Source organism: Camelus bactrianus, chromosome 16 (assembly GCF_048773025.1).
Source record: "Camelus bactrianus isolate YW-2024 breed Bactrian camel chromosome 16, ASM4877302v1, whole genome shotgun sequence".
NCBI lineage: Eukaryota > Metazoa > Chordata > Mammalia > Artiodactyla > Camelidae > Camelus > Camelus bactrianus.
In genome coordinates this window covers 1,698,865-1,725,827 of record NC_133554.1, presented here as the reverse complement: position 1 = coordinate 1,725,827, position 26,963 = coordinate 1,698,865, and the positions used below count along the sequence as shown (strand labels likewise).

The 26,963-nt window shown below is 42.8% G+C and overlaps 1 protein-coding gene across 3 annotated transcripts in view; it reads left to right on the top strand.

Moving 5' to 3' along the window:
- The window catches only part of AKAP10 (A-kinase anchoring protein 10), a 45,691-nt gene continuing 18,728 nt past the window's right edge, over positions 1–26,963 (top strand). For 2 of the 3 annotated variants that reach the window (XM_074342057.1, XM_074342056.1), the window contains exons 1-8: positions 1–253; positions 7,268–7,315; positions 11,537–11,719; positions 14,339–14,893; positions 18,167–18,265; positions 21,562–21,646; positions 22,443–22,566; positions 26,797–26,933. In XM_074342057.1, the coding sequence (XP_074198158.1) occupies positions 166–253; positions 7,268–7,315; positions 11,537–11,719; positions 14,339–14,893; positions 18,167–18,265; positions 21,562–21,646; positions 22,443–22,566; positions 26,797–26,933 (1,319 nt within the window). In that variant the 5' untranslated portion in view covers positions 1–165. The remainder of the gene's footprint in view (positions 254–7,267; positions 7,316–11,536; positions 11,720–14,338; positions 14,894–18,166; positions 18,266–21,561; positions 21,647–22,442; positions 22,567–26,796; positions 26,934–26,963) is intronic. The other variant, XM_074342058.1, reaches the window with a different exon arrangement.

The window sequence follows — 26,963 nt, the reverse complement described above, 5'->3', positions numbered from 1 at the left end:
CGCGGGGAAGGACCGGAACTCCGGGCGGGCGGCTTGTTGATAATATGGCGGCGGGAGCTGCCCGGGCGTCGCGGGGAGGCGGCGGGGCCCACAACCGGAAGAAGGGTCTCTCTTCGGGCTAGCGCGGCGGCCGCTGCGGACCCGGAGGTCCGGGCCGGTTGCTGAATGAGGGGAGCCGGGCCCTCCCCGCGCCAGTCCCCCCGCGCCCTCCGCCCCGACCCGGGCCCCGCCATGTCCTTCTTCCGGCGGAAAGGTAGCGAGGGGCGCGGGCGGCGCGACCGGGCCCGGGGGCGGCGGGCGGCGGGGCCTCGGGGCGGCGGCCCGCCCGGGCTCTGCGGGAGGGACGCGGCCTCCGCGCGGGCGGGCGCTGGGCCCGCTGCCCCGAGGCGTTCGTGCGCCCCGACCCGCGCGAGGCAGTGCCTTTTTCGTCAGGACAGTTTTCCGGTTGTGCGTGTGTGTACAAGAAAGAGGGAATTCCTGCGACTCGTGAGAATATCGAGGGGTCACTGTGTAAAAGCAACACGTGAAAAAATGTTTTCTTCAGCCGGTGCTGTTTTCCTGTTTCCCCTTTTTTTCCAGTTTCCAGCAGGGGGATTCTGCTGTTCCTAAAATGACATTGCTTAACTTAGGGCTAAAAGTTCCTTGATGAAGGCGACTACTTCTTTTGATGACTTAGCAAGTTTACTAAGTACTGGAACCCTAACTTTATAAACAGACTCCTTCTATTCCTGGTTTTCAGTAGTAATAGCTACCTAGTTTTTAAGTAGACGCGGCTTTTAAGTAGGGGTTCCTATCCACAGTGAACGAGTGTGGGTCTTTTTTGGATGATAGTGGTTCTTGTATCAATTCTTGTTGCTTCAGAGAAAATCTCCCGGACAAAAACAGGTTTTGGGAAAAAGATTAAACTAAATCAGGGACTTGGATTCACGTGACAGCCCTACTACTAACTGTGTCACCTGGGACAGAAAAATGTTAACCCACTTTCCTCTCTCAACTGAGACTCAGATGATTCCTAAAGGCCCCATTAAACTCTAGAAATTAAAGAATTCCTTTTAAGTACACACAGAGGTTTAGTAACTGAAGCCATGTGATGAGTGAATGAAACCTCTCAGAATGAATGAAAACCGCTGTGAATGAATGAAGCCGATATTTTTAACCTTGGTGCAGTTAACAGCCCTTTAATTTGTCTGACAGTGTTGAAATGGTTAGTTGGGGGGGGGGTTTGTTTTTTAAAACAGGAAAGGCATTCTGTGTATAATGGGGCGAATGGCATGTTGCACAATAGACTGTTGTCTCTATTTATTAAATACTTTTGAAAGTCTGCTGTTTGCCAGGCACTGTGCTAGGCCCTCACTGCTGAGCACCAAACAAGACAAAGTCCCTCTACTCATGGAGGTTATTGTCTTCTGGGGTAGGCAGACAATAAATCTCTCTCTCTCTCTTTACAAATTGAGTAAAGTGTTATGAGAGAGAAAACACATATTTTGGTTTGATGTTAGTCAAAGGCCTTAGCAGGTGACCCTGAAACTTAGAGCTGCAGGAACGCAGGAGGTACCATAGAGGCCAAGAAGAGTTTGGAGCCCTTCGGGAAAGAAAAGAAGCCCAGAGCGACTCGGGCCGGAGAGGAGGACCAGGGTCAGGTGATTCGGAGCTTTGTGGCTCGCGGTTAGGTTTTATTCCAAGTGCAGAGGCAATATTACTTTAAAATTTTAGAAGAGGAGTGATTTGATCTTATTTAATGTTTTAAAAAGATCATTCTAGGTGCTTTTTGGAGACTGGATGTGGCAAGAATAGAAACTGAAGATGGTCCTATTTAGAGATCCCATCCAGTCTCCAAATACCACTTCTAAATACCACATATCTGCTGGTGAGTCCCAAATTCACATCTCCAGCTTGGATTCTCTGCCCTGAATCCGGACTGTATATCCAACTGCTGGTCCACTTTATACCTCTACCGCGTAGTTGTCTAATGGATCGACTAGTAGATAAATCTTTAGGTTACTGTATCTGAAATTTAACTTCAGATTTAGTCTTCCTAAACCAGTTCATCAGTTTTTCTCAACTCAATAAATTGCATTTCTTGCCTTTTAAAGGATTGCTCGGGCTAAAACCTTAGTACATTCTTGAACCTCTCTCTCCTGCTCTAGATCTGATCCATCGACAAGTCGTCGACCCCAGAACATATCCAGATCCAACCACTTCTTACCATCCTGCTCTAGACAGTCATCTCTACATAAACTGGGTGATTAAGGAAGTCCTCTGAGGGGATGTCATTCCAATCTTAAATGTCAAGAGGAAGCCAGTTTTATATGTAGACCGAGGAAGCAGCATTATGTAGCTCTGGGCTTCAGTTTGGTTTCCCTTCCTCCATCCTTGACCCCTCTGGTATATTTCAGGCCTGTTATATTGCATTTCTTCTCTGTGTTCTTCTCCTGCTCTCTTTCTCTATTAGTCTTCCATTTATACTGGCCTCCTTGTTGTCAGGTAGTTCCTCCTTCAGGGCCTTTGCACTTCTCTCTGTCTGGAAGCCTCTTCCCACAGATACACACCTATTTTGTTCCCCTAGCTCGTTCAGGTTTTGGTTAATTGACATCTTAGTGAAGCTTTCTCTGACCTTCCTGCTTAGGATTGCAGTCCGCAGCCCAGGCCCTCGCCCCCTTGCTGTGCCTTGTTTTTCTCTGCAGCATTTATCACCGTCTGCTTTACCGTGTGTTTTGTTAGGATGGAAGCTGATTTTTGTTCATGGCTATATCCCCATGTCTAGATCAGTGCCTGGGATATACTTAGAAATTTAGTAAATATTTGTTGAATAAGTGAATAAAAATAAGAAAAATATCAGCTAGTAGTACGTGCTGTGCAGGGAATTTAAACAGTGATGTGGGAGCAGATCCCCAGGTGACAGTTTGCATTCAGATAGGAAGGAAAAGCTTGTCTGAGAAGGTGGTATTTAAGCCGAGGTCTCAGTGAGGAAAGAGCATCAGCCTTGCAGAAATAAAAGAAACTACATTCCAGAAAACTGGTAGTGCAAATGTCCTGAGGCAAGGAGGAGCTGGGTTTACTCAAGGATGGAAAGAAGGCTGAAGTTCACTGGGAGAGGAGGGCGAGGGGGTGTGTTTTGGAGATAGAGATGGCATGACTTGAATTTCAAGAGATTGGAGTGAAGGAAAACTGGGAAGCTTTGGAAAGCTTAGGGCTCAGGTAGGAAGAATCAAGAATTCTCCTTTTGCAGTTGTGAGTTTGCAGTAACTCCGGGACAGTCCATGTGGATAGATAAAGGAGGCAGCTGGATGTACAAGTCTGTAGTTCTGAAGGGAGGCCAGAGCTTGAGTTCTGGATCTGGATTTAGAGGCATTTTGCAGGACTCTTTGAGATCATTTAGGGAATACACATGATATATGAAGTAGTTGCATAGAAAGGCTAAGCTACCATAACAAAAAGACGTTAAGTATAATGGCTCAAATAAGATAGGCCTCTGTTTCTCTCTTGTGTAACAGTTCAGTTCCTGGGCATCAGGTGGCTTTGTCTCACCACATTCAGGGATCATTTTTCTCCTATCTTGTTATTCCTCTGTCTCTTAGGGCATAGTCTTTTTTAGCAAAGCCAGATCATAGCTACCTCTGTCAGTTTTCTGACCAGTGACAGGGGAAAGAGTATGGAGGAAAGAGAAGCTTTGGCCAGGAAGTGGCCCTTACCACTTGTGCTCACTTTCTCTTGGTGAGAACCTAGTCGGACGGTCCTGGCCAGCCTTGGGGCTTCTGGGAAATGCAGAGAAGCTCGCCAGCTTGTGCCAGGCTGCAGCCCTCTTGCTAGGAAGGGGAGACCGAGTTCAGTGGCCAGGTAGCACTTCCTGCCATTCTGTGGACTAGGGGAGAGCTCTGGGATTAATCGAGCTTTTCGAAGTTAAGTTGAAGAACTTGAGCCATTGGCAAAGGAGAATCGAAAAGAAAATGCCAGTGATGTAGGAGTGCAATGTCATGGTAGCTAAGAGAAGATAGTATTTCAAAAAGGAGGGACTATTGTATTGAATGTCACTTGGAAGGTCAAGATAAATAGAAATAGCCACTCAGTTTGATAACGCAGAAGTAATTCCTGACTTTTATAAGAGTGGTGTCAGTGGAACAGGTTGAGGGGAGAAAGGGGAGTGAGGAAAATACAAAGAATAAGTGAAAACATAATTCTGCAGAAACTTTGCAGTGGAAAGGGAGAAGAGGGGCAGTAGCCAGAGGCGCTTTTGGGGTGGGCGAGTTTTGTTTAAGCTGAAAGAGCTAGAGGGCTTGTCTGCTGACAGGGAGGCTCCGGTAAGCGCGAGGGGGGGGGTGGTGACGCAGAGGAGAGTTGTTGCTTGCGGGAGTGAAGTTCTTAAAAAGGCCTTAGGGGCTGGGATGGAAGCTTGTCCGTGTCAGAGTTTGGTTAGGATGCACTGCTGCTGGAACTGACAATTGGTACAACCACGTGTATATGCAAGTTTAAAACCTTCAAACAATGCCATTTATTATTTATGGATACAAACATATTATGGAGTGAAAATGTGGATGGAAACCATAAATATCAATTTATGAGATTGCTTTTCTAGAGAATGAGAAGCTTCTCATTCCTGCCTTCTCTAGGGAGGGGAGAATGAGATCAGGGAGGGACTTCAGTTGTACCTGCAATGTTTTATTTCTTTTAAAAATTCTTCTGAAGCAAATAATGGCATAATGTTAAAATTTGCTAAACCCGAGTGTTCCTTATATTAAAGTGCAGTCTTGCCTTTATGTTTTAAATGTTTCATAATAAAAAGAAATACACAAAAAGGAGAAGTCAGTAGTATAAAATAATGTGGCAGAAATAAACCTAAATAGATCAGTGATCACAATAAATGTAAATAGACTAAAATCTGTATGGCTAAAAATCTAGCAAAAGTCCATATAAGTGGGCTAAAAGATAAAGATTCAGGTTGGATAATAAGCCAAAATCCAGCCATAAGCTATTTACCAGAGGTACAACCAAAACATAAGGACATAGAGAAATTGAAAATAAATGGAAAAGATATACCAGGCAAATATTGACCAGAAGAAAGCTTGTTTGGTAGGTGAAATATTTGAAAGCATAAAATGTTATTAGGGGCTTAAAAGGTCTGTACATTACAATAAAATGAGCAGGGTACTAGGAAGATAAAATTCTGAACTGGTTTGTACTGAAAATTAGTCTCCAAATATATAAAACAAAATATACAGAATTACCAGGAGAAGTCAACAAATTCATAGTTGTAGTTAGAGCTTTAAGAATGTTCATTTTTAGAAATAAAAAGCAGTGATCACCATATACAGAAATGGACTGACCCAGGCAATAAAAAGATGGTGACCTTCACGTTAGATTCCTGTTCTGTACTGTTTAGATGTTAAAAAGATCACGGGAAGGTTCAAAGTAAAAGGATAGAAAACTGTATCAGGGATATATAAACAAAAAGAAAGCTAACATAGTCTTCACAATTACACACACATGAAAAAAAGATGGAAGAGTTCAGTTTTGGGAGGGAAAGGGAATTTGGGAGGGAAAGAGCCATTATTCACAGATAATATGACTGTGTATAAAAAATTCGAGAAAATCTGCACATACACCATAGAACAAGTATTTAAAACTCAGTTGCATCCCTGTATGCCAATATAGACAAAAGACTGTGAAATCTTTATGGAGTTTACAAAACGTAACTGGACATAAAGGGAGACCCAGGTAAGTGGAGGTGTACTATGTTCGTGAATAGAAAGACTCCCTACCAGAAAGATGTGAACTTTCACCCATATTAGTCATTAAGCCAGTGCTATTTAAAAAGAACCTGCCATGGGGGTTTTAGGGTCAGGAAGTTGATCCTATGGTTAATATGGAAGGTACTTTTGAAAAAGGAATGACCGGGGACTTGGCTCTGCCAGAGGCTTATTATGTAGTTAAGTAATTGCAACAGTAGGCCCAGAGACAGACCTCGATCTGTATGGGAAGTTGGCATGTAGAGTTCTTACTCAGTTGGGAAGAGTTGGAATAATTGGTAAGTGATGTTTGTTATCCATTTGGCAAAAAAAAAAAAAAAATGGAAAAAAACAATTACGATTTCCTCCCCCCTGTTATGTACATCAGGGGTAGGCAGACTTTCTGTAAAAGGCCAGATAGTGACTGTGTTAGGCTCTGCAGGCTCTGTGGCCTGTCTCGCTCTGTCCTTGTGGCCACAGACAGACAATATGTATACACTGCAAAAAACTGACGGTGGGCTGGATCTGGCCCTTGGGCTGTAGTCCGCCAGCCCCTTATAATACAGAAATGAATTCCAGGTGGATAGGAGCCCAGAATTTGACACAAGAAAAGTAAAGTGGGTTAAAAATAGTCTTGTGTCAGATTCTGTAAGGTTCACACTTGGCTTAAGCTGCCATGCACCTTCCTTCTTGGATGTTAGTATATCTGCGTTAGAATTTCCAGTGTTTTATGTAATGAAGGAGGGATTGTATAATTTTTTAAGAGACAGTTGTTAAACCTTGAGTACTCGAAGTTTTCAAATGTTTGTATTTGATGCTGTGGTGGAAATACCCAGTAAGTAAGAGCCTGTCTTTTTCTTCAGGACGCATCCAGTAGTCAGTGGCACGTGGTCATGATACTATACAATGTCCTAAATTTCCTCTGTCCTAGTCCCTCTTCTAAGCCCTTTACAAGTATTTATTTTTTCACCTGTAGCGCTCTGAGGAAGTCTCCACTGTGACCGGTGGAGAGCCCAACTGGGAAACGGCATGTTCAGTTTTGGGATGTAGGGTGGGGGGTGCTTTTGAGACATCCACTTACATGTGTTATCCACACAGTAACTCTAGAGGCGGAGTTTTTAACCAAAGGTAAAAGAGTGACTTTCTAGAGTCTAGCTGACCGCGGTTGAAATCCTCCCTGATGAAATGATTCTTTCCTAGCTCGTAACAGTGACCTAGTTTCATAAATCAAGGAAACTGAGACTCAGGAAATTAAGGTAACTTATCCAGGGTCACGGGGCTATGGAATGGCAGAGCCAGAATTTGAACCCAGATATTCCGACACTGTCTCTCCTTAAGCACTCAGTGACCAAATGCTGTTCAAAGGTCACTTCCTGAGAGAAGCTTCCCTGACGGTTGCCCTGCCCCCCCTCCAAGGCAGTTAGTCCATTGTTGTGGAACTTTGAACACTCCTCTGTTAGAATGAAGCTTGTCTGGCCTTTACAATGTGTGGAATGGAACTTTCTGACTGTGGAAGTTGGTCATAATGCTCTCTTACCTTCCAGTGAAAGGCAAGGAACAAGACAAGACCTCCGATGTCAAGTCAGTTAAAGGTGAGTCAGCGCTTGGCAGGGGTGGGCTCTTTAATCCTGCTGTTCTGCCTCCTTTAACAATCACCTGTGATTGTGACTTACTTCCCTGTTAGTTTATATGCTCTTCAGCACCAGCATATTGTAACCTCTCACCAACACGCACTTGTTGGCTGCCCCAGTGGTTGCAGTGAATCAGTGTCCTCCTTGTGAGTCACACATCTGATTGTTCCCTAAAAGTGGTTGGTTGACTTTATTTTAAAAAACAAAAAGCAAGCAATACTCTTTACCGAGCAGCCTGACAACTGACCTGAGAAGCCTTGTTTTTCCGTGGTCTGTCTGGAAGCGTGAGGCTTACAGTTCCACTGCCTTACTGCTTTGGATGCATGGCCTTCACGTTTACTCGGAACACTTCGTTGGAGTCGACATGTTATCCTTATCTATGGGGAGGAGCGTGCCTTTTCACATTGGAATCCCTGCTGTAGCTTTGAGAGGTTTCATTATGTCAGTGCACAAAACTGGAGTGGGAAAATTACAATGAAAATTATTCCTATATCCATTATATATAAACTTCATAAATGTAATTTGTTTACATGAAATCTATAGATTGCTGCTTACATTTTTTTAAGTGTTTATATGTTGTGTAGCTAGCGTTGAATATTAACCCCATATGCTCAGTTTGCCAGAGAGACACTAATTATAACTTAAGAGACTTGTGAGATCAGAGAAGTGGGGTGGTTTACAGCCTTATTTTCTGCTTATTTCTGATCATTTAAAACCGGTTGGGTTCCATGTCCATTCATACTGCCTTCTTTAAGCAGAATTTGATTGGCATTGGTAAAGGCTCAAAGCCCTCAGTGAGCAGAGGCTTGTGAAGACTAGGCTAGTGGAAGGAAGGCATGCTGATGTCTGAGGCACACCAGCCTTCTGCCCTAAGCTCTGCCTCTGACGGTGGGACCTTAGGGAGTCGTGTGACTTCCCTCCTTTGTAAGACGGGGGGGTTTGGCCTACCTAAGCTCTGAATGTGTACCAGGCTAAAATAGTCCCTTGTTCTGTTTGTGACAGTCCACAATCTGTGCTTAGCATTCACTGACTTTAGAATAAGACAGAAGCAGCAGAGGACGCAGGCCCTCCAGAAGTTTGCAGTCTGATTAGAAGGACAAGCTTAGAGCAGCAGCAGGTGAACTGAAAGAGTGACAGCTCCGGTTTATTGAGCACCTCTTCTGTTCCAGGCGTTAGACGGAACTGTGGCTGTAGCTGTAGCTGTAACCAGAAAAGACTTAGACCCAGACCCCACCCTCCTCCACCTTACAGTTTGGTGGGGGAGCAGCATTAATCCAGTGATTCCACAGATGGCCTGGGTGAGGCCAGCAGTGATGGAGATAAAGAGACCTGGGCAGATGATTGAGGAGATGAAATGGGCAGAGCTTTGTTCTTGATTAAGTGTAAGGTATGGGGGGAGAAGGTTAAGGTTAATACCCACCTTTCTGCTTGCCTAAGGCTGTGACTGGTGCAGAGCCCAGCTGGGAAATTACATGTTCAGTTTTGGGATGTGAGGTGGGAAGTGCTTTTGAGACTGATATACATGTGTTACCTTGTCCCCACGATAACTCTAGAGTTGGAGTTTTTAACCAAAGATAAAAGAGTGACTTTCTAGAGTCTAGCAGACCAAGGTTGAAATCCTGCTTCTTGAAGTGACTCCTACGTCTTTGACTTACGGCTACGACTAAGTACTTACCTTTTTCTGTTTGTGTACTCATCTCCAAAATGAGGAAAACACTGGACTTGCAAGATTGTTGTGAGAGATAAATGAAATAAGAAACCAGTACAGTGCCTGGTACATAGTAGGTGGTACATTGGGGGCTGTTACTGTCTCGTTTCAACAGAGGCGTTTATAGTATCACAAGGAGTTTGGGGGAGTTTGAGCTCAGCAAATGGTGTCTGAAGACTTCGTAGAAGTGAGACTTGACCCGTGGGAACGCTAGGAAGGGTTTGAATGGAAGAGTTGATTCTTTCTCTTTTTCCCCTACCAGCCCAGCTTCTTATTTCTTGAGTATATACTGGGCAGAGGGACCTTCAGACTAGTTAAGGGAAGTTTTTACAGATAGATTAAGGTCAGAATGTAGAGGGTCTTAAGGACCAGAAAAGAGAGTTGAGAGAAAACGGGGAGTCACTCTGGGCTTTTGAACAGGATGTTGGTGCTTTACATATGGCCTTTGTGAAAGGCGAGTTACATAGGGTGGAGGCCTAGAAGTGCTTCTGCTGTAACACAGAAAAATCTGTACTAAGGGTGTGGTGTTGAGAATAAACAGGTGAGTATCTTGCAGAAAAAGTCAACAGATTTTGAGCTTTGGGGACCAGTGGGCTGAGCAGAGAGAGGGAAGTTAAAGATGGAGAATCGGTCTGGAAGAGAATGTGGGAAGTTTGACATTTGGACAAATTGGTCTCGAGATCGTAAAGTCAAAGTGAGGATGACTAGTAGCAAATAAAAGAGACAGGGGACTGAATCCCAGATCAGAGGTCAGCCTGAGATGCAGATCGGGGTTCGCACCTGGCCTCCAGTCCACAGAGCTGTGCCATCGGAGCTGTCGCTGAGAGGCCCACGGCCAGGGTGTGCGTGAGGCTTTCCCCTGCAATCAGCCGGAGTTACTATTAACTCTGTTTTGTCTATTCTAGATAACCATTAGATTTTAGATATCTATTTTACCTAGACTTCTGTCTGATTTACAGACATATTAGGGTCCCACTTAAGTTTATTTGAGTGGGGTGAGCTTACAGCTAAAAAAAAGTTTGAAGAAGATTGCTCTAGTAATAACTGAAGGCTTGAGAATAAATGTGCTTTGTAGCAGAAAGAATAAAAGAACAGAGAAGCTGCAGAAGAAGAGGGCTCATGGAAGGAGGCCGTACCTGACACATTTAATAAATGGATTCTGAAAGGCTGAGAGGGGAGGCAGAGGGAGAGGAAGTGGTAGTGGAGGGTAGGACCACGGAGACCTAGGAAGGTGGGATGTCGGGAAGGAGCAAGTGAAGTAAGTCATTCTAATAGAGAAGGTAAGGAGGAGGAAAGAAGCCTTGCACGAAGGAATTCATAGTATTTCACACCATCATCCACATCTAATTAGGAGACAGTTAGGGAACCTCACTGTTCTTATAGAATGTTATTTGTAGTTTCTTGTCTCTACCAAAAAAACCTAGATATTATTGTTTATAAACTTGCCAAAATGATTTTGCTGCATTCAGCATATCATAAAAAATAAAAACCAAAGAAAACTTCCTTATGTAATTGAAAAAAATCATTTAAAGACAGCTTTATTGCATGATAGACTAATAAATGCCTGGAAAACAGGTATGGATGTGTGTACCTGCTCCATCCTGTAGACACATCTCAGAGGAACAGATTGAATTACACCACCATGTATTCTCCATAGGAAATATTACGTGGGATTACTCAGACTCTGTGTCCAGGAACTGTTTGCTCAGGTTGAGAGCACTTCAGCTTACCTGTTAACTGCTCAGTAAAACAAGTGGCGCCAGGCACAAGTTCAGTTATCTCAGAGTATTTATGTTGAGGGTGTGGAATGCTAAGTGACCTGTATCCTTTCTAGCCTTCTTGCTATAGCAACGCACTAATCTGAAATTTCTTAAAAAACCTTTAAGAAGAGTCTCTGATATTTGTGTGGGATAAATTGAATAGGTGGAATTTTAATTCAGCTGTAGCAACAAGTTCATAGGGTTCTTTGACCATGTTGTAATATGGAGTTGATTATTTCCTATTAATTCATTGAACTCTGATCATAAATGTTTTACTAGATGGTGAGATTTTGTTACTCAATTAAAAAGTAAAATAAGTTGTTCTGAAGCATATTTTTCTAATTTTTCCCCCTAAGCTTTTATTTTGCGATTTTAGTTTCATTCCTTCGGCAAGAAGGATTAAGGAATTGAGAGAGGTCCGTGTTTCAGAATGCTGGCTTTGGTACTTTCTGTCCTCAGAAGTTCTCAAAGAGAACGTTCTCAAAGAAAGAGCTCTCTTAAGTTTCATTTTTGGCACAGTATTTTGAGATTTATAAATAATAGTAGGGTGTTTTCCAATTTTCTGCTGCTTGGTTAATTTATCTTTTCCCTAAGTATTTTTTGTTGAGTGTATGTACTTAAGTGTTACAAAATCGAATTTTTAAAGTTCCCTTAGGAGACAGTTTTAGGCTATCATTTGTGTTTAATTTTTAATAATTTTTTGAAAAATTATAGCTTCAATCTCCGTACATTCCCCACAAAAAAGCACTAAAAATCATGCCTTGCTGGAGGCTGCAGGACCAAGTCACGTTGCAATCAATGCCATTTCCGCCAACATGGACTCCTTTTCAAGTAGCAGGACCGCGACACTTAAGAAGCAGCCAAGCCACATGGAGGCCGCTCATTTTGGGGACCTGGGTAAGTGACTCTGTGTTTGTTAACTTCCAGTAGGAGGAGGAATTTGAGTATGGTGTGTGAAACTCCTGCCGGAGGGACTGGGCTTTGAAAAAACATGTTTAAACTGAAATAACAGCTCTGAGTGTAACGGATGGTACCATGTTGTGTAAATTTAAACAGCATGCCCAACAGAAAAATGGGCCATTTCCAGAAGAAGAAATATATCTGGCTACTAAATATATGAAAAAAATGCTTCATTTCACTAGTACTCAGTGAAATGCAAATTAAAATGATGAGTCAACGTTTCCCCTAATACATCAGCAGATACTTAGTTTGATAATTGAATGTTAATGTAGATGCAGAGAAAGAGCCGCTCCTGTTTAGTGGAGGTGTAATTTGGTAACAGTTTTTTGGAAGACAGCTTGCAAGTATTTATCAAAAATAAAATATAAGATCTAGCCCTCAGATATGCTCCCATATGTGCACAAAAATGCATGTACACGTAGAAGGCTGTCGATTGCAATATTGTGTATGATGGCAAAAACTTGGGAGCAACGTATGAATATCCCTCAACAAGGAAGTAAAGTTGTGATGCAGCCATTCTCTGCAGCGCTGTGTAGCCATTTAGAAGTCTGAAGAGGACGTCGAGGTACGCTCAAGGGAGGAGAGCTGGTCACCTCGTGCTGTACACAGCAGGGTCTCTGTCATGTTAAAATAATTCCTCCCTCTCCCTGCAAAAAAACAAAAGGGTACACAGAGGTCCTTGTTTTCTGAACGTTTGTTGCCCACATTTCTGCACGTATAAAAATTGTGTGTAACTTTATCGCAAATTGAAAAAAATCCATGAATGGATTAAATTCTAATACAATTAGTTCCTCTTTCGATAACTCTCTCTGCCTGCTTAACATTTTGTGTGTATTCAAAGCCGAGGTGTCAGAGTCTTTGTGGGTCACGCTCGGCCGTGTGCTGCAAATGACATCCGTGTTGGTCACAAAGTAAAATTGTAAGTTTTATTGGATTACTCATATGTCTGGTGGGAATGTAAAAATGGCACAGCCACCCTAGAAAACAGTTTGGCAGGTTCTTATAAAGCTAAACATGCAATTACCATGTGACCCAGCAGTTGCAGTTTTAGGCATTTATCCCAGAAAATGGAAAGTTATGTTCACAAAAAAACCAATGTTCATAGCAGTGTGAAAGCTAAAAATTGGATATCCTTCAGCAGGTGAGCAGTTAAACACTGGTACCTCCATGTCACAGAGCACTGCTCAGCGAGGTGAAAAGAACAAACTGCTGATACGCAGGACAGCTTGGCTGAATCGGGGGATGATGCCAACAGGTGTTAGTCCCATCTTGAAATGACAAAATGATAGACATGGAGAACAGATCAGTGTTTGCCAGAGGTTTGGGATGTGAGAGTTGGTTATGAAAGGCCACCCAAGGGACCCTTATGTTACTGGATCTGTTCTGTCTTCATGGTGTTTACACAAATCTGTGCCTGTGATAAAGTTGCATAGAACTGTGCACACACACGAGGGATAAAGTTGCATAGAACTGTGCACACACACGAGGGAGTACTACTAAAACCGGGGAGATCTGAATAAGATCGGTGGATTGTGTCAGTGTCAGTATCTTGGTGTGATACTGAACTGTGGTTTGAAAGATGTTACCCTTGGGGGAAACTGGATAAAGTGTGCATGTGAGCTCTCGGTATTACTCCTTACAGCTGTGTGTGAATCCACCATCATCTCAAAATTAAAAGTTTAATTTAAAAAAAATTAAGTCTTGCAAAGATCAAGATTTCCTGCAGTTCATGAAAGAGGTGTTGACATTGACAATAAGATAGCCAGCAAGGATGAGATCCACGAAGTGCTTCATAAGAAACATCAAAAGGTTAAGAAAAGCCCTTTTGAGGAATTGATGAAGCCCCAGTTGATTTTATGAAAATGAGTCTCTTTACATCATGCTGTGAACATTTAAACCTTTTTTATTTTTTTCTTTGTTCTAATAATCAGCTTGTGGTTATAACCTAAATTTAGTTAAGTATAAAATAAACTTTTATTATGTTTTATTAAGTTTAGTTTTATTTTTCAAGATAAAACCCCAGAGCTGACTCTTTACTCTGTTATAAATAATGCTGAAGAGTTGATAACATCTTCCCAGCTGTATCCACACATCCACAGTTCTTCCTCGGGGTGGGTTCCTGGAAGTGGAGTCACTGGACTGAAAGTTGTGCGGATGGCCGAGGCCGTCCCGTCGTTGCTGAACGCTCCTCCAGAAGGGTCTTGTCTGTTCACGGCTCCATTGTCAGTGGCTTGAGCCTGTTACCTGTTCTGCTGTGCTCTTGTTAGTGCTTCTTTTTTTTTTTTTTTTTTTTTTAATCTTCCAATTTGACAGGAAAAACGCTCTTGTATTAATTTGCTTTTCTGGAATTTTTAGTGAGGTTGTAATTTTTTCCATATTTTATTGGCCTTTTTTCTTTGGGGCTAGTGTCATGTAAGATGTTTTCCTTAAGAATTTACGTGGTCTGAGTTGCCATGAAAAGAATGATCAGGGTTAATTGAGTAACAAAGACCTTTTTAATAAGTTTTGGACCATTGTTATCTGTTACTGAACTGCTAATTCTTTTGCTTCTTTTAGGCAGATCTTGTCTGGACTACCAGACTCAAGAGACCAAATCAAGTCTTTCAAAGACCCTTGAACAAGTCCTGCGTGACACTGCTGTCCTCCCTTATTTCATTCAATTCATGGAACTTCGGAGAATGGAGCATTTAGTTAAATTTTGGTTAGAAGCTGAGAGTTTTCACTCTACAACTTGGTCCCGAATAAGAGCACACAGTCTGAACACAGTGAAGCAGAGCTCATTGGCTGAGCCTGTCTCTCCGTCTAAAAATCACGAGACCACAGCAGCTTTTGTCGCCGAGTCTCTTGACAAGCGATTGGAGGATTCTCGCTCAGCACCATTGCCTCTGACTCCATCGGAAGGGACTGACCTGAACTCCAGAACTAGCAACACTCAGAATCACTTGCTGCTCTCCCAGGAATGTCACAGTGCTCCTTCTCTCCACCTGGAAATGGCCAGAACTGGGGCTCGTCCAAGTTCCACAGACACCCAGGAGTCCTCCAGACTGACAGTAGCCAGTAGAAATAGTCCCTCCTCTCCACTAAAGGAACTGTCTGGAAAATTAATGAAAAGTAAGTAGGTGATTTTTGTGTCGCTTTATCCTTTTTAAAAAAAAAATTTTAAATCATTTTACAAAGTGGAACTTGAGATGGGGATTGTTGAGTTGGAATAGTTTCCAACATTGTTAGTTAAAGACCACCCTTAGCCTGCTGGGTTGCCTTCGTCCCGTGGCCGTAACTGCAGGGCATTTCTGGGCTCTCTGTTCTTCTGTTCCGTGATGTGTATGTTCCTTCACCAGTACCACACTGTCTTGATTATGGCAGCTTTGTAGTCAGTCTTACAATTGGATAATATGAGTCCTGCAAGTTTGCTCTTTTTCAGAATTGTTTTTTCTATTCTAGCTATTTTTTCCATCAGTATAAATTTTAGAATAATCTTGTCTATATCTACAGGAAACCCTGCTGGAATTTTTATTGGAATTGCATTCAACCTATAGGTCAGTTTGAGGAGAATTTACGTCTTACCTGTATCAAGTCTTCAAATCCACAGAGATGATGTATCTTCATTTTCTTAGGTCTGGTTTCTTTCATCAGCATTGTACAGTTTTCAGCATATAGATCCTTCACGTGTTTTATTTCCCCTTTTTTGGTGGCATTGTAAATAGTATTTACATTTTTGTTTGTTTGTTTCTAGTTTTTCATTGCTAGTATATAGAAATATGATTGACTTTTATATGTTGATTTTCTATGGCTGTATTTCTCACTTGTCACCTCTAGGAGCTTTCTGTAGATCGCTTGAAATTCTTGTCTTGTTCCTGGTCTTGGAAAGTATTCAGTCTTTCACCATCAAGGATGGGGTTGGCTGTGGGTTTTTGCAAATGTCCTGTATCAGGTTGATGAAGTTCCCTTATTGTTTACTGAGAGTTGTTGTCTGAATCATGAATGGTGTTGAACTTTGTCGAGTGTTTTCCCCGTGTCATTTGATATGACCATGTGGTTTTCCTTCTTTGTCTGTTAATATGATGGACTACATTGATTTTTTAAAAATATGTTGAATAAACGTGCATTCCCAGGGTAAGTCCCATTTGGTTGTGGAGTATCAGCCTTTTCATACGTTGCTGGACTGGATCTCCTAGTATTTCTTGAGCATTTTTGTGTCTGTGTTTTCATGGGTGTCAGCATGCCGTCGTCTTGCATTGCTTTTATCTGGTGTTGTATCAGCATATTTCTGGCCCCATAAAATGAGTTGTCATTTCATGGAAAACAGCTGACAGCGTTTGCTGACCAGTGGTAAAATTTTTCAAGTGAATCTTAGAATTTGGAAAACTTGTATTCATTACCGTGGGTTTTGACAGCTTTAAAGAGTGTTCCAGTAAGATCATGGTGGTAATGGCGATGTGATTTCTTTTTTTACACTATATTATGCGATGTTTCAGCATCTGGAAGATCTTCATAAGTCAGTGAACCAATATTTTCTAAAATATTTGAAAGCATGTAATGTTATAAAATCATTTGTGAGTAGAAGACTTTTCAACATAGGAGCTAGACCAGTAGATTTTAATGTAACAGAATACAAGTTCATTAATGTGGTTTCAGATTCTACATTCTAACCTTTAAGTAACTACCACTTTTCAAGTTTTGATATATCAAAGAAGAATATATCCACAGTTATCTCAGAAAGCTATTAAAATACTCCTTTTCCCAATTACACATCTCTGAGGCCAGATTTTCTTAATATAAATAAAACAAAACCACCTCTGTGTTTGCAGCACTCCTGACACCACATGTGTGGGTTTCCCACACCAAGCAACTCTCCAGTTCTCTGTGGACAGCGGCGGGGTATCCTACAGTGCATTTCATCCTGACACTACCCAGAGTTAACTGCAGACCCCCAGGTTAAGGGCTCAGTCCCACATGATGGCTACCCACTTCAGATGCTTGTCACAGGTCCCAAGTTGTCACCTTGGTTCTGGCCAACCAGCTGTAAACCAGGGGTTCCCACTACCCCTTCCTCGTTTCAGCAATTTGCTATAATGGCTCAAAGAACTCAGGAGAACACTTTGTTTACATTTATTGGTTTATTGTAAAGGATATTATAAAGGATAGAAAGGAACAGCCAGGTGGTAGGTCCGCAAGGCAAGGTCCAGAAGGGTCCCAAGTGCAGGAGCGTCTGTCTGTACGGGGTTGAGGTGCCTCACCCTCCTGGCACGTGGATACGGTCACCCGCCCAGAAGTGGGGCGGGGAGGGGTACGGCTTCGTCACGCGGCACGACTGATGGAATCACTGCCATTGGTGATCAGCTGATGGCCCCCAGCCCCTCCACCCTCCCCGGAGGTTGGGCGTGGGGCCTTCTCACAACCGGGCCCCACTCCACCGGTCACCTCATCACCATAAACCTCTCCGAGGGCGGAAAGGGTAACAAAGGATGCTCCTCTGGCCCTGCCGCTGGAGACTCTGTGGGTTTTAGGAGCTCTGTGCCAGGAACCAGGACAAAGACTGTGTGCACGTGCGTATGTGTGTGCGTGTGCCTGTGCATGTGCATGCATTTCTTCTCACACCACCAGAGCCCCATGTATTTCAGCCAAAACTAAGTAGCACAACAGGTTGAAGGGCAAAACAGATACTAGAATGTATTTGCTATCAAGACAAGTAGAGTTGCAGAATGGGAAACAGTGCCCTCTTCTCACTAACTTTGTCAGTTATTTTCTATTGAAATTGGTGTTTATGTTAAATTCTAACAGATTTAGTGTTGTTAATTTAACTGAATAATTTTTCTCATTTTAACTTTTAATACCTTTATATCTATAGATAAAATTCACATAAACAAAAGCTCTTATGGGCCTCAGTAATTTTGAAGATTGCAAAGTCCCAAGACTGAAAAGTTTGAAATCATTGTTGTAACCTTCCAGGGTTGTTGAAAGTCAAATGAATGTATTCATGAATGTGCAATTTGGTAAAAGTATTTTAAATGTAGACTTATAAATAATTTTTGAGCCCCCACTGTGTGAGCCCTTCAGGTAATGGCTGTAGAAGTGCTGTGGGACAAGGCTGCACACAAGTGAGTCCTGTTAAGGAGCTTGTTGGCTCAGATGGGGCGTGGGGGGGCGGTTCACATGTCACGCGCCTCTGCTCTGCAGACCGGATAGTGTGAAAGCAGCACTGCGATGGGGCGTGTTTTGTCCAAAGTATGTTAATAAGTAGTATTTGTAATAAAAAGTGCGTACATCTCTGTGTGCGTGCGCATGGGCCTGGGCGCACTGCAGAGCCCTGCTCTGCGTGAATGTGGTCCAGTACCACCCAAGGTGCCGTGTGGTTTTTGAAGTTGTCCCCTTCTTGCCTTGCAGGTATAGAACAAGATGCAGTGAATACTTTTACCAAATATATCTCTCCAGATGCTGCTAAGCCAATACCCATTACAGAAGCAATGAGAAACGACATCATAGGTAAGCAGTGCTTGAAGCGATGCCCCACAATGCCTGTTTTTGGTAATTGATTCAGAGAGTTTTTCATGAACGTGAAATTCAGCAAGTCCCTTGGTCGTCTGTTTTCAGGGTACTTTATTACGTCTGACTGTAGCTCACTCAAAAAGTTCCTCTCTTACTTGTTGGGCCCAGATTAGTAGATTCTGAGTTGAATTAACAGCAGCAAGAACACCAGTAGCACGCGTTTACTGAGCACTCACTGTGTCCCAGACAGCATTCTAAGCACTTTCCAAGGATAACCTCATTTATTCTTCTAAAGAACCTTGTGGCATAAACACAGTTGTTACTCTGTATGTGAGGAAGCACAGAGAAGGTAAGTAATGTGCCCAGGGTCACGGCTCAGACCTGACAGCATCAGGATTTGAAACCAGACCCTCACGTGTTAACTAGTATGCTATTGGTAGTGTTTTTCAAACTGTGGGTTAGGACCGGTCTCCCCTTATGTCCTTACCCCCCTGCCAAAAAAAGGACTCAACTAGAAAGATCAAAGTGCTTCATAGTAGCCAGGGCAGACAACCACCGTTTCAGAAGACTGTTTCCATCATATGTGCACGTGTATGTGTACACTGAGTCACGTAAATACATTTTTCTGTAGGTCATAATGAAAGAATGAAAGCTTTTACTGTGTTGTATCAGAAAGACCTCAGGGGCACCGGAAATCACAGATAGAAGTGGTTCGTGAGCAAATATTTGTCATAGTCCCATCAAGTCCTGCTCCTAAGTTTTGAATTTTTATTACAAAAATTAGTATTTTCGATTTATGAGCTGAAGCCCGTTGCCCTGCTCCCGGCAGCCTCTCGCCAGCCGGGGTGCTCTGGGCCTCCACTCCTCGGCGGGGCTGCAGCCCCGGGCCCCACCGTGCGCTCGCATCTGCCCACCGTGCCACCTGGCCCGCCGGGAGAGCATCCTACTGGTTTCCTTTCTTCTCCCACATGCACGAACGCCTGTAACTCGTGGGTCTCATGACTGTTGGTGGCTTGTCCCCACCTCCTGGCCGTTTGGGGTTTCCACCAGGTTTTGTCGCAGATGTTGTCGTGGGATTTGGGTTTTCTGTATCGTCCCTCTGTTTGTATGTGAGTGTTTGTCGCTGCCACCTCCTAGACTTCCCTGGGCTGTTCTAGTCGTGACTGTTAGGAGTCTGAACAGAGTAGCGTGTAGCTCTGGGAGGGATTGGTTGGTGTGGAAGTGAGTGGTGTGAGAGTAAAAAAGGAATCCAGCATGACTTCATTTTTTAAAACCTGAATACCCGGGAGAGAGGAGTCACTGTTTGTAAGATGAAGATGTTCTGATGGGGAAGTTAGGGGTGTGGGTTTCAGATGTCCAGGTGGGGAGTGTCAGGCGGGCAGCGGGACCTTAGATTAGGAGCTCGAGAGAGAGGTGCAGGCTGGAGGTGTCTGCTTGGGAGTCATCGGCACGCAGGTGGGTTAGAGCCGTGGAGCCCAGTACGGTCACTGAGAGCGCGAGAGGCCTGAGCACTGAGGCCTGGGGCGGGCCCAGCACCTGGAAGCCTGGCAGGTGAGGAGGAGCCAGCGAAGGAGTCAGGGAAGACGCTGCCGGTAGTGTCGGCCCCCCGCATCAACTGTGTGTCGAGAGCACGGTCTTTTCTGGAGGCCAAGTGAAAAAGTATTTCTGGAAGGAAGGGAGGGACCAGAGGCGTTAAGTCGGGCTGACAGGGTGAGGAAGATGAACACCAGGAATGGAATGGATTTTACAGCCCGGCGGGCAGCTGGGCCACTGGTCCTCTTAATTTCGGTGAACCGTTAGGGACAAAAACTTAACTAGGGGAGCCTTAAGAGCAGAGAGGAGGAGGAGTGGGAACAGCAGGTATGAGGCATTTTGCTTGAGGGTGAGCTGGAAGGGAGTGTTAAGTCAAGGGACGGTGGTTTGGGGTTTGTTTTTAAGGTGTGGAGGGAGCCTCTGGGGGTGTGTTGTCCGTGCGCACGCGTACAACGTACCAACAGCTGTGGGAGTGAGCCAGTAGCGAAGGGGGCGTTGATGCGGGAGGGAGGGGACAGCAGCTGGAGGAGAGAAGTCCTCAGGAGGCAGAAGAGGGTAGGACTCAGTGCTCGAGTGAGAGTGGTCTGGTGGGAGCGAGGGCAGTTCGTCTGCAGGAGCAGGAGAGACTGAGAGGTGGCGGCTCGTGGGAGCCGACAGCGTGGCAGGTGATGGAGATGGTGCTCTGATTGCTTCTGTTCGCTGAGTGCAGTCGGAAGCAGAGTGGTCGGCAGAGAGCACGGGAGGCGAGACATAAGGCGTTTCCGGAGGGCAGGGGTGCGCTGTGTGTTGTTGCCTGGGAGAGCACGGGTGTGGGTGGCCCGGAAGCTCTCCGCCACCCCTGGCTTTCGTTCAGAGCCCGCTGAGGCCGTGAACTGTGACCCCAGCCGTCGCGGCGGGGCTTTCCAGCCTTGCGCACGGGCTGGGGAAGCGGCTCATTGGTTCGTCAGTTTATTTAGGCCACTCCTAATTTTAGCCCATTTTATGTTTTAAAATTTGTGCCGAATGACATCTTGATAAACTTTATCTTACAGATAGCTCTTTTCACAAATCCGTAATTTCTTGGGTTACAATCCTAGAAATAGAACTGCTTGTTGGAGGGGTATATACATTTTTAAAGCTGATGCTAGAAACTTCCAGACTGCCCTCCAGAGATAGACCAGTCTGTATTCCCGCTAATGGTCAGCTTTCCCACGCCCCTGCCCAAGCTTGCGTGCCGTTACACGGTCAAGCATAGGGTTTGCTGAAACAGCTGTGTGCCGACTGACTAGACGGAGGGCGGCATCCTCCTTGTTCTGATCTGCAGTTAAACTGTGCTCACTAGAGAGCACGTGTGTCTTTTCATGTTGGCCATTTTATATTTGTTCTTTAGTCAGTTTTCTTTCTCTGTCCTTCGTTCATTTTTCTTTTGGGACTTTCTTTTTAGTTTGTAAGAGCTCTTGATACGTGAGTGAAAATAATGTGTCGTTCACAGAGTAAACTGTCATATATGCTGCAAATTTTTTTACCCAGTTTGCCCTTTTATTTTGTTATGGGGGTATTATAAGGTATAAAAATCTTACATTGTTGAATCTTTTGATTTCCACTTTTGCGTGTATGCTTCAAAAGGCCTTCTTTACCTCAAGATCAGCTGTTCACGTATTTTCATTTCATTTAAAAATCTTCTAATTTATATGCATTTACAGTTATTTCCTAGTTTGATTTACAAATATGTGTAGTTTGGACTTAGAAAAAAACTTAAGTATCCACCATTTCTTTTGCAGCAAAGATCTGCGGAGAAGATGGGCAGGTGGATCCAAACTGTTTTGTTTTGGCGCAGTCCATCGTCTTCAGTGCGATGGAGCGAGAGTAAGTCAGCCTCCTCCTTGCGCATTTCTCGTCCTTGGGAATTTGGGTTCAGTCTTAAGAATAGAACTAAAAACAAACTACCTTTGAGGATTTAAGTACTTTGAATGTTTACAGGATCTTTTAGGCATACTCTGTGACTGCCTTGGTTAATGGTTTCTTTTAAATATAAATAATGTGAATTGCATTAAAAATAAAACAGATTTTTATTTTTACTGCCAGTATTTCCTAATTTAAAGACTTTAATTCTGAAGTCCCCTGCGGATGACTGTGACTGGTGTGCTGTAGTGATTGGTTTATCTGTGTAAACAGTGCGTGTCTTCAGATGGGCACCCTCGCTTGTTAGTGCGTGCTTGAGGCTTAATGGATGCTGTGTTACTGAATTCACATAGATTTGTTGAAACTGCCTCCAGAGTTTTGTTAGATCAATTATTGCTGCATGCCCTCTAAAAAAATCTACGTATTCATTCTTTCACATAACATTTATGAAAAGGGTGCTGTGCACAGTCAGATGTAGGATCTGCTTTGAGGAAAATTACAGCCTAAAAAGAGCAATAGGCCATGTTCCTTCGTTGCTGTAATAAGAGGTAGCATGTGGCAGGTATCAGGGGAGAGCTACTGCCCAGTGCGAGGTGGGGAGACCTTTTACAGCTGGAGGAAGCAGAACGCACTGCGAGAAGAGGGGGAACGCTGGCCTGGGCTGGTGAGCTGCAGGCGCACAGGGTGGAAAGGCTGTATCGCCCCAGTTGAGCTCTTTGCTTGGTCGGTCCCTCACGTTTACCTTTTTGTCCACATGCAGGCACTTTAGTGAATTTCTCCGAAGTCACCATTTCTGTAAATACCAGATTGAAGTGCTGACCAGTGGAGCTGTTTACCTGGCTGATATCCTCTTCTGTGAGTCAGCCCTCTTTTATTTCTCTGAGGTAAAGTCTGCATTTCCTTTTGCACTCCGTTAGGGCATTCCGGCCTCTAGACCCTAACTGCTCGGCCCCTGGCTGTGGAAGATAGCACACATATCATTTCCAAAAAGATCAGTTGGATTTAAGTACTTTTATTACTGTTCTGTGTTGCGTCTAATGGCAAGAGTACTCAATGGCATATTAGATTGAAGAGAACATGAAAATTCGGTGTGCAACAACTAATTTTGAAAAACCTAATTAAAGTTCTTCTTACAAGAGAATGCAGGTACTTAGTTATTTAGAACTGTTTTAAAACCGCAGATTTGGTACTTGACTCCAGTGCATAAATGTTTGTGACCAGACTTCAGAAGAGAGAGGGGAAGCAGGGAGTTTCCCTGCTGTCATCAGTCTCCTTGAGCCGCTCGGCAGGGCCGCCCAGCGAGGCTTCCGGCTCTGCAGCTGTTAGGCCGCAGCAAATCGCTTCATTGCAAAGCAAGTGCCTCTTAAGCAGCAAGGATTCCAGGTCTCACAGGCAGCAACTTAGCCTCACACTTGCATCCTCCCTCTTCACAGGAACAGTTACTCAGTTGATTTATTTTTTCACTCCCTCTTTTTGCCATAAGTTTAAGTCAGCATTTGTTCTGGTTAATACGGCTGTGTGGAATGGTGGAAATGACCAAGTATAAAAGATTTGGTCCGAAAAGAAGAGCAAAAACACCCAAAAGTCATCAGAAGGAAGGAAATAATAAAGATCAGGGAGGAAATAAATAAAATAGAGATTTAAAAAAAATAGAAAAAAATCAATTAAACCAAAAGCTGTTTTTTTGAAAAAGTAAATAAAATCAACAAACCTCTGGCCAAACTCAAAAAGAAGAAGAAAGAGAGAGCACAAATAAGCAAAATAAGAAAGGAAAATGGAGAAATTACAGCAAATAACATAGATATACAGAATATCATACAAGAATATTATGAAAAACTGTATGGAACCAAAATGAATAACCTAGAGGAGATGGACAAGGTTCTGGAAACATACAGTCCACCAAGAATGAACCGAGAAGAATCTGACCCCTTGAACAAATCGATCACTAGAAATGAAATCGAATTAGCAATAAAAAACCTCCCTACAAATAAATGTCCAGGACTGGACGGCTTCACCGGGGAATTCTACCAAACACACAAAGAAGAACTCATACCAGTCCTTCTCAAACTCTTCCAGAAGACTGAAAAGGAGGGAATACTCCCAAACTCATTCTATGAAGCCACCATCACCTTGATACCAAAACCAGGCAAAGACACTACCAAAAAAGAGAATTACAGACCAATATCACTGATGAACATAGACGCCAAAATCCTTACCAAAATATTAGCAAATAGAATCCAACAGCACATAAAAAGGATTATACATCATGATCAAGTGGGGTTCATCCCAGGGACACAAGGGGTGGTTCAACATATGCAAATCAATCAATGTAATACATCACATCAACAGGAAAAAGGACAAAAACCACATGATCATCTCAATAGATACAGAAAAAGCATTTGATAAAATTCAACACCCATTTATGATAAAGACTCTCGCCAAAGTGGGTAAAGTGGGAACATATCTCAACATAATAAAAGCTACATGTGACAAACCTACAGCCAGCATAGTACTCAACAGTGAAGAACTCAAAAGCTTCCCACTAAAATCTGGGACAAGACAAGGCTGCCCACCATCACCACTCCTATTCAACATAGTCCTGGAAGTCCTAGCCACAGCAGTCAGGCAAGAGAAAGAAATAAAAGGGATCCAAATTGGAAAAGAAGAGGTAAAAGTGTCATTATATGCTGATGACATGCTACTATATATAGAAAACCCTGAAAGGTCCACACAAAAACTAGTAGAAATAATCGAAGAATTCAGCAAGGTAGCAGGTTACAAGATTAACGTTCAAAAATCAGTTGCATTTCTTTACACTAATGATGAATCAACAGAAAAAGTAAAGAAACAGTCCCCTTTAAAATAGCACCCAAAGTAATAAAATACCTAGGAATAAATCTAACCAAGGAGATGAAAGACTTTTATACAGAAAACTATAAAACACTGATTAAGGAAATTAAAGAAGACTTAAAAAAATGGAAAGATATCCCATGCTCTTGGATTGGAAGAATCAATATAGTTAAAATGGTCACACTGCCCAAGCAAATCTACAGATTTAATGCAATCCCTATCAAATTACCCAGGTTATATTTCACAGAACTAGAACAAATCATAATAGAATTTATATGGAACCATCAAAGACCTAGAGTTGCTGAAGCATTACGGAAGAAGAAGAAAGAGGCTGGAGGAATAACTCTCCCAGGCTTCAGACAATACTATAGAGCTACAGTCATCAAAACAGCATGATATTGGTACAAAAACAGACATATAGACCAATGGAACAGAATAGAGAGCCCAGAAATGAACCCACAAACTTTTGGTCAACTAATCTTCGACAAAGGAGGCAAGAATATACAATGCAATAAAGACAGTCTCTTCAGCAAATGGTGTTGGGAAAACTGGACAGCAGCATGTAAATCAATGATGCTAGAACACTCACTTACACTACACACAAAAATTAACTCAAAATGGATCAAAGACTTAAACATAAGACAAGATACAAAAAACCTCCTAGAAGAAAACATAGGCAAAACATTATCTGACATACATCTCAAAAATGGTCTCCTAGAGCAGTCTACCCAAGCAATAGAAATAAAAGCAAGAATAAACAAATGGGACCTAATGAAACTTACAAGCTTCTGCACAGCAAAGGAAACCATAAGTAAAACAAAACAACCTGCAGAAAGGGAGAAAATTTTTGCAAATGAAACCGACGAAGACTTGATCTCCAGAATATATGAGCAGCTCATACAACTTAATAAAAAAACAAACAGCTCAATCCAAAAATGGGCAGAAGACCTAAACAAGCAATTCTCCACAGTGAAGACATGCAAATGATCAATAGGCACATGAAAAAATGCTCAATATCACTAATTATCAGAGAAATGCAAATCAAAACTACAGTGAGGTGTCACCTCACACCTGTCAGAATGGCCATCATTCAAAAAGTCCACAAATGACAAATGCTGGAGAGGCTGTGGAGAAAAGAGAACCCTCCTTCACTGCTGGTGGGAATGCAGGTTGGTGCAGCCACTGTGGAAAACAGTATGGAGATTCCTCAAAAGACTAGGAACAGACTTACCATATGACCCAGGAATCCCGCTCCTGGGCATATATCCAGAAGGAACCCTACTTCAAAAAGACACCTGTACCCCAATGTTCATAGCAGCACTATTTACAATAGACAAGATGTGGAAACAGCCTAAATGTCCATCAACAGATGACTGGATAAAGAAGAGGTGGTATATTTATACAATGGAATACTACTCAGCCATAAAAACCGACAACATAACACCATTTGTAGCAAATTGGATGTTCCTGGAGAATGTCATTCTAAGTGAAGTAAGTCAGAAAGAGAAAGAAAAATACTATATGAGATCGCTTATATGTGGAATCTAAAAAAAAAAGGGGGAACATAAATGCAAAACAGAAACAGACTCATAGACATAGAATACAAACTTGTAGTTGCCAGGGGTGGGGGGAGGGAAGGGATAGACTGGGAGTTCAAAATTTGTAGCTACTGACAGGCATATGTAGAATAGATAAACAAGATTATACTGTACAGCACAGGGAAATATATACAAGATCTGGTGGTAGCTCATAGCGGAAAAAAAATGTGACAATATGTGTATGTTCATGTATAACTGAAAAATTGTGCTCTACACTGTAATTTGACACAACATTGTAAAATGACTATAACTCAATAAAAAAATGTTTAAAAAAAAAAGATTTGGTCTGGTTAGTTTACTATTTGAATGTTGCCAGTGAGGAGCCACTAATCCATCTTTACTGTCATTTTTATTCTGGTTCACTAAAGTTTGCATTCAGCTGCGTGGTGGTTGGGTTTTTTGCTGTTGTTAGGTTTTTGTTTTGTTTTGTTTTTTCTCCTAAAAGAATATTTTTAAACTTTTCGATCTCAAATGACTAAGTTGCTGGCTGGCATTAACTAAACATGTAGATCTGTTTGGAGGGGGGTGGGAAAGGTTGGTTTTTTGTTTTGTGTTGTTTTTTTCCTTTGTGTCTTGTATATTAATAGTTGGAACTCACATATGGATTGGAGTTGGTGAGAGAAATCTGCTTGTAGTCTTATTTTCTTCTGTATTTTTTCTTCCCAGTACATGGAAAAAGAGGATGCAGTGAATATCTTACAGTTCTGGTTGGCAGCTGATAACTTCCAGTCTCAGCTTGCTGCCAAAAAGGGCCAGTATGATGGACAGGAAGCGCAGAACGACGCCATGATTTTATATGACAAGTGAGTTTGGTTGATAGGTGCATTCAGCGT